The sequence below is a fragment of the Mustelus asterias genome, chromosome 14 (genome assembly GCF_964213995.1).
Source record: "Mustelus asterias chromosome 14, sMusAst1.hap1.1, whole genome shotgun sequence".
Lineage (NCBI taxonomy): Eukaryota > Metazoa > Chordata > Chondrichthyes > Carcharhiniformes > Triakidae > Mustelus > Mustelus asterias.
Genome location: NC_135814.1, coordinates 92,008,959 through 92,021,702, shown reverse-complemented (window position 1 = coordinate 92,021,702; position 12,744 = coordinate 92,008,959). Strand labels below are relative to the sequence as shown.

The 12,744-nt window shown below is 42.8% G+C and overlaps 1 protein-coding gene across 5 annotated transcripts in view; it reads left to right on the top strand.

The window, feature by feature from the left end:
* Window positions 1-12,744, top strand: part of LOC144503876 (receptor tyrosine-protein kinase erbB-4-like) — a 1,146,325-nt gene that overhangs the window by 711,983 nt on the left and 421,598 nt on the right. For all 5 annotated transcript variants that reach the window (XM_078228891.1, XM_078228890.1, XM_078228889.1 and 2 more), the window contains exon 7: window positions 1,018-1,159. In XM_078228891.1, coding sequence (XP_078085017.1) covers window positions 1,018-1,159 — 142 coding nt within the window. The remainder of the gene's footprint in view (window positions 1-1,017; window positions 1,160-12,744) is intronic.

Sequence of the window (12,744 nt, the reverse complement as noted above, 5' to 3'; positions counted from 1 at the left end):
GTGCAGGTTAGTGTCCGAAGATGTGTAGGTTAGAAGGGATTATCCATGGTAAATTTATGGGATTACAAGGATAAGCCGGGGAAGAGGGTATGGGTAAAATACTCTGTCAGAGAGTCAATGAACACTCGATAGGCCAAAAGACCTCTTCTGCACTGTAGGGATTTTATGAAGGTATTGATAGGATAAAAGGTAACATGCAACATGGCCATTAGAACAAGATAATAAGGTAATACTGGTGATAATGGCTAACTATACATTGGTTCACCAGAACAAGGTAGTAGTAATAAGTAATATTAGCGGTAAAGGGTTGTTTAAAAAAGAAGGAAATTTTATTGGCCTACCTATCAATCAGCAAAAGCACAGCATTATCACAGAAACATCGAAACATTGGATGGCACAGAATGAGGCACATCCAGACAATAATTTCCTCTCTCGTGTGTTATTAATCGTTCCGAGGATGAGTACAGCACAGGTTAGCTACAGAATAAAGCCCTCTGTAAACTGCCCCTTGAACATTCTTGGATCAGGTAGAGTGTGGGCTGGGTACAGAATAAAATTTCTGCTCCAACAACGACTTGCTCAAGTTATCAGTGTTACATTTTGCCACTTTGAGTAGATGAACTCGGAGTGGTTTTGTCCCGATACTCACTAGGAATTGGCTCAAGTGGGCCCAAATCCACCTCGCACAGGATTGTTGAGAAGAAGTTCTCACTTTGACATTGGTGATGCAACACCAAAATTATATCATAATTTCATGGAAAAATATGAAAAGGAAGAATATCAGGGGTTAGTGGTGCAAGACAAGAAATAGGATTAGATTGGACAGCTCCGGTTCGAGGCCTAGCAGCAGCATGCCAAAAGGGGCTGAAAGGCCTCTTTCCTGGCTGTAATATCTGTGATTCTGCCTTGTTATGGCACTCTGTATCAAACAATAAGAACAGCATATTATCATCTTTAGATGATAGATTGAAATAGCTGCATTTATTTTTTGTAACCACAACTCTCTTTATCTTACAGGCCTGCACCAACTTCAATGACAGTGGAGCCTGTGTTATTCAGTGTCCCTTGCCGTTCTTTTACAACACTATAACATTCCAAGTGGAACCTAATCCCAATGCCAAATATACATATGGAGCGTTCTGCGTCAAGAAATGCCCACGTATGTACACCAGAAAGAAGGTTTTCTTGCGGCCCGTGTTGATAATTATAATACCCCTCTTAGGTGGACGTGCCATGGATACAGCGATGGAGGATGTTTCCAGGAATGTATTTGTCTCGGAACCAAATGTGGCCTTGAGCCAATTGTACTCTTGAATTTGTTTGGATTATTTAAGTGTACTGCCATGTTTGTATCTCATATTCTGTTGGGAAGGGGGATGAGGAGTAAGGGGATTCTCTCCCAAGCTTACTTCATCAAGCATGGCATAAGAACCATCACAAAGAGTGTGGTTGGATGAACAAGGTGATGGCCCCCTGACTGGGCCCCCTCAGCCAATTATATTTTGCTTGTGTTACGTACATTGGAGAGGGTGGAGGTTAATTTAAACAAGACTGATTTCTCCTCACTACCCATTCGTAGACAGAAAGGTGTTTTGATTTGCTTCCCACTTTATAAGCAGTGACATATTTCCGCAACCCCTCAGTTTTTGTGTAGACCAATTTTCTAGCACTAATCCCATGGCAAACTCAAAGGCTTGGCTTATTTGCCCACACGCAAAATGCGGAAGGGGGTCACAATGTCACTTCCACTCCCAGGCATAAAGAGAGGGAAAGAGAAAAGAAAGATTTACAGTATGAAGACCATGGAGAAGATAAATATTGGCTCACTTGGGTTCCAGGATCCAGATCAAAGTCCAAAGAGGTATTCCTTTATGGAGACAGTGGGCTGAAAACTGATCAGGTGATGTTGACTTCACACCATGAGATAGGTAAATAGATATGAATCAGCCTTGTAGGTGATGGTACAGAAGTCCAGAGTCAGTACAGTTAGGGTCAGGTGTTCAACCTGGGCAAAACTGCTTTTCCGTGAAGCTGCCAGTCAGATGATCAACAGAAGACTGAGCTAATCAACCCAGCAAGGCAATGTTCTCTGTTTAATAAGCCAGAGGCCTAGATCACATGACTATCTCTCTACGACGTCTTCAACAAAGGATGTTTATCCTGTATTTGGAAATTGGCTATGCTTTCCAGTCTGATAATGTCCTAACCATTATAGATCAAAAGGAATGTTTGAGAGACCATTGTCTTAGCGGACATTCCCGGACGGAACTTTCCGGCTGCGCTTGCACGCAGGCCAGAAATTTCCGCCCGAGGTCAACGGACGGCCTGCCCCCATCCACTACGATTCCCGTGGTAGGCAGGACTGGAAAATTCCATCCCTCCCATCTCTCCATCTATCAAATACAAAAGGCCTTGAATGTAGCTCCCTTGGGACCCAGGTTCTATTCCGGCCTTGGGTCACTGTCTGGAGATTGCATGTTCTCCCCATGTTTGCATGGGTTTCCTCTGGGTCCCTGGTTTCCTCCCACAAAGATATGCATGTTGGGTGGATTGGCCATGCTAAATTACCCCTGACCTTAGTGTTCAAAAATGTGTAGGTTACCTGGATTGGCCATGGTATGAGAGTAGGGTAGGAGGGGTGGGCCTGAGTAAGATGAGTAAGATGGTCTTTTGGCGTGTTGATACAGATTTGATGGGCTGAATGGCCTCCTTTTGTAGGGATTCTATGGTTCTATGGTTAGCAGCTCCTCAGAGATAACGAGGTCTGAGATTTCTGAAACGGGCAAGTGGCTGTTTGTGTTCTGGGGTCACAGACAGATACATTTTCAACCATCTTAAGGATCATTTTTCAGCTTTTAAGAAATTGCTACCTACATAACATATATAGTATTTAGAAATATATTTATTTAAAAAATGAGGTCTTAGTTGCTCACTTTTGGGAACACAGGATCAAGAAAAAACTCTATAATCCACCAGCAGGACATGGCAACACAACATGTGGGAGTGATTTTCCTCTCCTCACATGGCATTTCTGTTCAGTCTTTTATGCCAAAACTGAGAGATTACAGCTGTCAGGGAAGATTGAACAGGTTGTGTAAGATTCTTAACTCAGTCAAAACTCATATTGCCTCTCCACTTGTTTTTCCCGAATTCAATCACTTCACAGTTTTCCACATTTAATTGCACCGTCCACCTATATGTCTGCCCATTTCTGTCTGCGCCCCCCACCCTGGCCTGAAGCCTGCTATTCTATTTGCTGCAGGTTGGAAAACTTTGTATCATCCACAAACTTTGAAATTGTGTTCCCTATATCAAAGCTCAGGTCATTTATATATAACAAGAAAAGTAATGAGCACTGCTGCCTCACAGCGCCCAGGGACCCGGGTTCGATTCCCGGCTCGGGTCACTGTCTGTGCCGAGTCTGCACATTCTCCCCATGTCTGCGTGGGCTTCCTCCGGGTGCTCCGGTTTCTTCCCATAGTCTGAAAGACGTACTGGTTATGCGCATTGGCCATGCTAAATTCTCCCTCAGTGTGCCCGAACTGGTGCTGGAGTGTGGCGACTAGGGGATTTTCACAGTAACTTCATTGCAGTGTTAATGTAAGCCGACTTGTGACACTTTCTTTTTGCTTTTTTTGAAGTTTTAGATAGTAGAAAGTAAAAGAAGCAGAAGAATTAGAAAAGCAGAGAGCTTTCAGGAGGAAATTTTAAAACTTAAGGCCTGGATAATGGAAACTATGGCTGCCAAAAGCAAAGCAATGGAAAGTGGGGATGCAGAAGTGACCAAAATTGGAGGATAGTAGGGCTGGAGGAGGTTACAGAGATCAGGTGGGGAAAATATATTTTCATTTCAACCATTCTTCATCTGGTGAACATTTATAAATGTTTGGGTTGAGACATTTTAAATAACACTGAACATGTTTCTTGGTATGCAGGGAATATTCTCTACTGCAAAGGCATCAACTGAAGTGTTGAATGGGTTGTTAGCCTTGACATCGAATCATAACCACTGCCCAGCCTAATGAAGCAAAGAAATACTGCAAACTATCTTCTTAAACCACCTCCCCTGTCTCCTCTCTCCTCACCTCTGAGAATAAGAGGTCACATCACAGCAGGTTATAGTCCAGCAGGTTTATTTGAAATCACAAGCTTTCAGGCACTGCTCCTTCGTGAGGTGAAGTGGAGTGAGGTGCACAGGCACAGAATATATAGGCGGAGTGACAATAGCCTATATATTCTGATTAACAGGTAATCAAAAGTATCAAAGAATAAGTACAGTGTAGTGCAGTGTAGACCGGCTGAATCGTCTTTACAAGTAATCACAAGTGCTAATAGACAAATGCAAGCAGTTAAGTATAATCAGGGTGTGTAAAGTGTCGACAGGCTGTACAGCAAGCAAAGAGATGACCTAGAACTGATAATTTAAGGCGGAGAGATAATTACAAACAATTGGATTAGTAAATTTGCGGATGACACTAAGGATTAGTAAATGTGCGGATGACACTAAAGTCGGTGGAGTTGTAGACAGTGCGGAGGGAAGTGGCAGGTTACAGAGGGACATAGATAAGCTGCAGAGCTGGGCTGAGAGGTGGCAAATGGAGTTTAATGCGGAAAAGTGTGAGGTGATTCACTTTGGAAGGAGTAACAGGAATACAGAGTACTGGGCTAATGGTAAGATACTTGGTAGTGTGGATGAACAGAGGGATCTGGCTGTCCATGTGCATAGATCCCTGAAAGTTGGCACCCAGGTTGATAGGGTTGTTAAGAAGGCGTACGGTGTGTTAGCTTTTATTGGTAGAGGGATTGAGTTTCGGAGCCAGGAGGTCATGCTGCAACTGTACAAAACTCTGGTGCGGCCGCATTTGGAGTATTGTGTACAGTTCTGGTCGCCGTATTATAGGAAAGATGTGGAAGTGTTGGAAAGGGTGCAGAGGAGATTTACCAGGATGTTGCCTGGTATGGTGGGAAAATCGTATGAGGAAAGGCTGAGGGGCTTGAGGTTGTTTTCGTTAAAGAGAAGAAGGTTAAGAGGTGACTTAATAGAGGCATACAAGATGATCAGAGGATTAGGTAGGGTGGATAGTGAGAGCCTTTTTCCTCAGATGGTGTTGGCTAGCACGAGGGGACATAGCTTTAAATTGAGGGGTGAGAGATATAGGACAGATGTTAGAGGTAGGTTCTTTACTCAGAGAGTAGTAAGGGCGTGGAATGCCCTGCCTGCAGCAGTGGTGGACTCGTCAACATTGAGAGCGTTCAAGTGGTTATTGGATAAACATATGGATGATATTGGAATAGTGTAGATTAGAGGGGCTTTAGATTGGTACCACTGGTCGGCGCAACATCGAGGGCCGAAGGGCCTGTACTGCGCTGTAATGTTCTATGTTCTATGTTCTATCAAAGAGTAAGATGATGCTAAACAATATGTTAGCTGATATTGTTAATGGTTCTCTCCCATCAGGTATTGTCCCACTCTCCTTTAATTTTTCTGTCATCACTCTTTTCTTTCAAAAAAACCAACCCTTGACCCTACTCTCCTTGCAAATTGCTTCCACATCCTGAACCTTCCTTTCCTTTCCAAAGTCCCTTAATGTGTTGTCCCCTCCCAAATCCATGTTCATCTATCTGTGGCATGTTTGCCATGTTTGGATCCCTCCAATCAGTGCCCCAACCACAATACCAAAACAGATCCTATCAAATTCATAAGTGACTCATTTGCTCAATATCCTTCTTGTAACCTTTGACACAGTGACTGCACTATTCCCCTCAAACTCGTCTCCACTGTCGTCCAGCTGGTTTGGATTGCTTTCATCTGATTTCATTCTTATTTATCTAATTGGAGCTAATGATTCACTTGCAATTGTTTCTCCCCCTGCCCCCAGACCGTTACCTCTAATCTCTCTCAAGGATCTATCCTTGATTTCCCACCCACCTATCTCTCATCTACATGCTGCTCCTTGGCAATGTCATTTAAAAGGTTTTGACTGTACAATGATGACATCCAGCTCCACTTCGCCTAAACACTCTCGACTCCTCCACAGTTGTTAAATTATCAGACTGCTTATCCAACATTCCATGCTGGATGAGTCGAAATTTCCTCCAATTAAATATTGGGAAGACTGAAGTAATTATCTTTGGTGTCCATCAAAAACTCTGTTCCCTAACTACCAACTCCATCCCTCTCCCTGGCAACAGCCTGAGACTAAACCAATCTATTTGCAATCTTGTTGTCACATTTGACCCTGAGATGGGATTCTGACCACATATCCATGCCTTCACTAAGACTGCCTATTTCCACCTCTGCAGTAATGCTCAACTTCACCTTGTCTCAGCTCCTTTGCCCACTGAAACATTCATCAATTTCTTCTTACTTTTACTCTTGTGCTCTCCTGGCTGGTCTCTCACATTCTATTCTCCACAAGCTTAGGGGCATCCAAAACTCAACTGTCCATGTCTTAACTCAGACCCAGACCCCTTCACCTATCACCCCTATGTTTGCTGACTGGTTACTAGACAAGTAAAGCCTTATTTTTAAAATTCTCATCTTTATTTTAACAACCCCTCCATGGCCTCGCACATCCCTATCTGTGTTGCCTCTTTTAGCTCCAGAATCCTTGGAGATAGCTGTGCGTTCTCACTGTATCTGCGTGGGTTTCCTCTGAGTGCTCCGGTTTCCGCCCACAGTCTGAAAGACTGTGCATTGGCCGTGCTAAATTCTCCCTTAGCGTACCCGAATGGGCTCCAGAGTGTGGCAACTCGGGGATTTTCACAGTAACTCCATTGCAGTGTTAATGTAAGCCTATTTGTGACTAATAAATAAACTTTAAAAATAAACTTTTATCTTGATTTTAATTGCTCCACAACTTGCAGCTTTCAGTTGCCTCAGCTTTAAGCTGTGGAATTCTCTCCCCACACTTCTCTGCCTCTCTATCTCACTTTATTTTTTTAAGACATTCCTCAAAACGTACCCTTTAAACAAGCTTTTTGTTATCTGACTTAATAGAGTGTGACTTTACAGAGTGAGCAGCTGGGAATTTGATGAGTGATGGAGTTTTATTCTACTTTTATTTGCATTTAGCATTTAACTAAAAACTACTGTTTAAGTTAAGTTTAGATGCACAGATTTGCTCTGAGTAAGCGTTCTCCTGGAGAGCAGTTATATTTAGTTAATTAGGTAGCTAGCTTAATCTGGCTTCTAGCAAAGCTGAATCATCTGAGTCTCAGCTAGTATAAATACAGGGTCTTCAGTGTAACTTATAACTTTACAGAGTGTGCAGCTGGCAGTTTGATGAGTGAGAGGGTTCAATGAAGAGGGAAAGGAGGAGCTCCTTTTCATTTTTTATCTGCAGTATTTGGTTCTTACTCCAGTACAGAGGAAGAAGCTGTTTGGTGAGTATTTGATAAGTCATTCTACTTATAAAAAGTAGTTTGTAAAATTCAAGGTATGGCAGGGCAGCTCGACCGAGTGGAATGTGCATCCTGCGGAATGTGGGAAGTTATAGATGCACCACGTGCCCCAGACTTGCTGGAAGGGACACTAGCTACAGGAGCTTGAGCTCTGGGTTTCGGAACCTGAGCGGTGACTGGAGTCACTGTGGTGCATCTGTGAGGCAGAGAAGTAGATGGATAGCAGATTTAGGGAGGTGATCACTCTGTAAATTAGGAGCATGCAGGGAAAGAGAAAATGGGTGACCACCAAGCAGTGTAATAGAACCAGGAAGGTAATGCAGGAGTCCCCAAGTTGATCTCACTCACTCACCGATTTTCCATTTTGGTTCCTCAAGGGAGTGCAGGAAGTGTCAAGCTCAGAGCACCACAGGTGGCTCAGCTTCACAGGAGGGGAGAAAGAAGAGTGGAAGAGCAATAGTGATAGGGGATTCATTAGTTAGGGTAAAAGTTTATGCAGCCATGGATATAACTCCAGGATGGCATGTTGCCTCTCTGGTGCCAGGGTCAAGGATGTCGGAGTGGCTGCAGGACGTTCCTCTTAGGGAAGGATGAACAGCCAATGGTCATGGTCCATATTGAGACCAACAACGTTGGAAACAGGATGAGGTCCTGAAAGCACATTTTAAGGAGTTAGGAAAGAAATTTAAAAGCAGGACCTCAAAAGCTGTAATCTCAGGATAATTCCCAGTCTCAGGTACTATTGAGTGTAGGAATCAGAGGATTGAATGATTGAACAGATGGCTGGAGAATTGATGTTGAAGGGAGGGTATCAGAGTTCTAAGTTGTTTGGACCAGCTCTAGGGCAGGTGGGACCTTTACAACGTGGAGAGGTTTCACCTTAGCAGAACTGGGACTAGCGTTCTTGTCGGGAGATTTGCTAGTGCAGTTGGGGAGGGTTAAACTAGATTGGTGGGGGATAGGAAACTGAGAAGGAGCTCAGACTGGAGAGAAACAAAACTGGTAAGTAAAAAAGTAGAAAGCAAAATTAGAAGGCAGATGAAGCAAAGGCAAGCATCAAATAGGATCAGAATGTGGAATAATGTTAAGAAGACAAAGTTAAGGATACTATCTGAATGCACGCAGGAGTCACAATAATGTGGGTGAAGTCACAATAATGTGGGTGATTTGAAGGCACAAAGAGAGGTAAATAGATATGATTCAGTTGCCATTACAATGGCATGATTATGGGATGACCAAGGCTGGGAACTGAATATGCAAGGATATTTGTCATGTAGGCAAAAAAGAAAAGGAGATAGGGTAATGATGTTAATATGGGCTTTCGAATGAAGGATCAAGCAAGAGAACCAGTTTGGATGGAGCTAAGAAACAGCAATGGGCAGCAAACATTTGTGGGAGTTACTAATGGGCCATCAAACTGTAATGGTTTCATTGGGACAGTATAAATCACAAAATTATAGGTGCAGGTAACATGGGAAATGCAGGGATAATGGGCAATTTCAATTTACATTTAGACTGGGTAAACCAAACTAATGTTGTAGAGGATGAATTCCTGGGTGTACACAAGACAAAGCATACCGCTATACAGACAAAGCATACTGTTCATAGAGAAGGAAACAAGAGAGTGCAGAATGTAGTGTTACAGTCATAGCTAGGGTACAGAGAAAGATCAACTTAATGCGAGGAAGATCCATGCGAAGTCTGATGCGAAGAAGCTGTTCTTGAGTCAGTTGGTACATGACCTCAGACTTTCCTGGAGCAGTATATTGAAAAACCAACTCGGGATCAGGCTATTTTAGATTTAGTGGCATGTAATGAGAAAGGGCTAATTAATAACCTTGCTGTAAAGGAGCCTTTAAGAAATAGTGACCATAAAATGCAGAATTTTACATTAAGTTTGAAAGTGATAGAGTTCATTCTGAAGCTCGGGTCTTAAATCTGAACAAATGAAACTATGAAGGTGTGAGGGGTAAATTGGCTGTGGTGGGTTGGGAAAAAACTTTGATGGTAGACAGGCAATAACTAGTATTTAAAGAAGTACTACAATTGTCTGAGACACAAATACACAACAGGAAAGGTGAATCAACTGGCTAACAAAAGAAGTTAAAGATAACATTAAGTCAAAGGAAGCAGTGAGCCCGAGGATTGGGAGCAATTCAGCATCCAGCGAAGGAAGAGCAAGAAGCTGATAAAGAAAGGGAAAAGAGAATACTAATGCACATTAGTAAGGTACATAAAATGAGCTATTTAGGCATGTGAAAAGGAAAAGATTAGCAAGGTCAAATGTGGGTCCATCACAGGCGGAGAGAGGAGAATTTACAATGAAGAATAGGGAAATGCTAGAGGAACTACATAATTATTTTGTGTTGGTCTTCACTGAGGAAGATAGAGAAAGTCTCCCATAAATACGAGGGAACCAAGTGGCCTGTGAAAATTGGATTGAAGGTTGATAATTCCTCTGGATCTAATGAGCTACATTCCAGTGTTGAAGGAGGTCACTGCAGAGTGAGTGGATGCGTAGGTGCTTATTTTTCAAAATACTATGGATTCTAGAAGGGATCTGGAAAGTAGCAAACCCCAATATTTAAGAAGGGAGGGAGATAGAAACTGGAGAACGACAGATCTGTTAGTTTGACATCAATAGTCGGGAAAATGTTAGAATAAAGGATGTGACAACTAGGCATTTGGAAAATAATGATATGACTGGGCAGAGTCAACACAGATTTATGAAAAGGTGATCATGTTTGACAAACCTGTTGGGAGTTTTTTGAGAATGTTACCTGTAGCATAGATGAAGAAGAATCAGTGGATGTGATGTATTTCAATTTTCGGAAGGTTTATGATAAGGTTCCACATAGGAGGTTAGGAAATAAAATTAGAGTGCATGGGATTGGGAGTAATATACTGGTATGGATTGACAATTGGTTAACAAACAGAAAACAGAGTAGGAATAAACAGGTAATTCTCAGGATGGCAGATTGTTACTTGTGCATAGATCAGTGCTGGGGCCATAGCTATTTACAATCTGCATAAATGATTTGGATATGGGGACAAAATGTTATATGTCCAAATGTGGTGATGACACAAAATTAGGTGGGATTGTAAGTTTCAAGGAGGATGCAAGGAGGCTTCAGGGAGACTTGGACAGGCTAAGTGAACGGGTGGGAACATGTCAAATGGACTATTATGTGAATAAGTGTGAAATTATCCACTTTGGTAAGAAAATCAAAAAGGCAGTGTATTTCCTAAATGGTGAGATGTTGGAAAATGTTGATGTTCAAAAAGACCTGGGCGTCCTTGTTCGTAACATGCTAACATACAGGTACAACAAACAATTACAAAATGGTATGATGGCCTTCATTGCAAAGGGATTTGAGAACAGGACTACAGATATCTTGCTACAATTGAATAGAGCATTAGTGAGACCACACCTGGAGTATTACGCACAGTTTTTGTCTCCTTATTTAAGGAAGGATATACTTGCCATGGTGAGAATGCAACTGAGGTTCATCAGACTAATCCCTGGGATGGTGGGATTGTCTTATGAGAATAAGTTGAAGAGACTGGGACTATATTTGTGAGAGTTTTGATGATTGAGAGGTGATCTCAGTGAAACCTACAAAGTTCTCACAGGGGGTGACAGGTAAGATGTAGATAGGATGTTTCCCTTGGCTGGTGAATCTAGATCCAGAAGGCACAGTCTCAGAATAAAAGGTAGGCTGAGATCAGAAGGAATTTTTTTCACTCATAGGGTGGTGAATCTCTGGAATTCTCTGCACCAGACGGCTCTACAAGCTCAATCATTGAGCATGTTCAAGACAGAAATCAATTGATTTCTGAATACTAATCATATCAAGGGATATTGTCGGGTGGCACAGTGGTTAGCACTGCTGCCTCACAGCACCAAGGACCTGGGTTCAATTCCCGCTTGGATCACTGCATGTGTGGGGTTTGCACATTCTCCCTATGTCTGTGTGGGTTTCCTCTGGGTGCTCCTGTTTCCTCCCACAGTCCAAAGATGCGCAGGTTAGGTGGATTGACCATGCTAAATTGCCCTTTAGTGTCAGGGGGACTAGCTAGGGAAAATGCATGAGGTTGTGGGGATAGGCCCTGGTTGGGATTGTGATCGGTGTAGACTCGATGGGCCGAATGGCCTCCTATGCTGTAGGATTCTATGACTCTATGTGGAGATAGTGCAGGAAAGTGGCACTGAGGTAAATGATCAGCCATGATCTAATTGAATGACAGAGCAGACTCGACAGGTTGAATAGTCCACTCCTGTTCCTATGTTCTTAATATCTCCTTATGTGGCTTGGTGTCACACTTTGTTTTCTGATGCACCTGTGAAGCACTTTGGAACTTTTCATTATGTTAAAGTCTCAATATAAATACAGTAGGGGCGGCACGGTGGCACAGTGGTTAGCACTGCTGCCTCACAGTGCCAGGGACCCGGGTTCAATTCCCGGTTTGGACCACTGTCTGTGTGGTTTGCATGTTCTCCTCGTGTCTGCGTGGGTTTCCTCCGGGTACTCTGGTTTCCTCCCACAGTCCCAAAGACGTGCTGGTTAGGTGCATTGGCCATGCTAAATTCCCTCTCAGCACCGTAGTCTGGTGACGAGGGGATTTTCACAGTAACTTCATTGCAGTGTTAATGCAAGCCTACTTGTGGCACTAATAAATAAACTTTTTAAAAAACTTAAAACAAATAGCTGTTTGTTTTTATCTCAGGATTTGACTCACTTATACAAATGAGCAGATGGACAGCAAATTAGATTAATAACCTTAGTGGCTTTCATCGAGGGCAAGTGACCACCTGTCAAGTATTGAAAACCCACCATGACAAGTTATGAATATGTATTTAATAAATGTTGGAGGGCTGGCACCATGATGGTCATAAATCCCATTGCATCCTTATTGCCCTTCAGGGATGGGAAAGTGCCACCCCCGCTCGATTGGGCCTGCATCTGTCATCATCTCCCAAGGGCAACCAGCGACGGGCAATCAACACAGCCTTAGACAGGAGAAAAATAAATGATGCACCAATAGAAAGTAAATGGAACAGAATCAGCACAGAGGGACTTGGAAAGAGTACTGTCAACAATTACTGATGTGAGGAGTTAAAAAGATTAACAAAATTCTGAGCCATCCACACGTCTGTGCAGGTTGTGCAATGTGTGCGCAGTTTTGGTCATCTCAGTGCAAGTGGAATGTACATGTGAGAGGGTGTCCAGAAAAGAAACAAGAATCATTCCAAGAGTAAAGGAGTAAGATATAAGGAAAGGTTTAATAGCTGAGCCTCGTGAGCTGGGAGTCAAGACATGGCTTCTATAAGCATAGAAT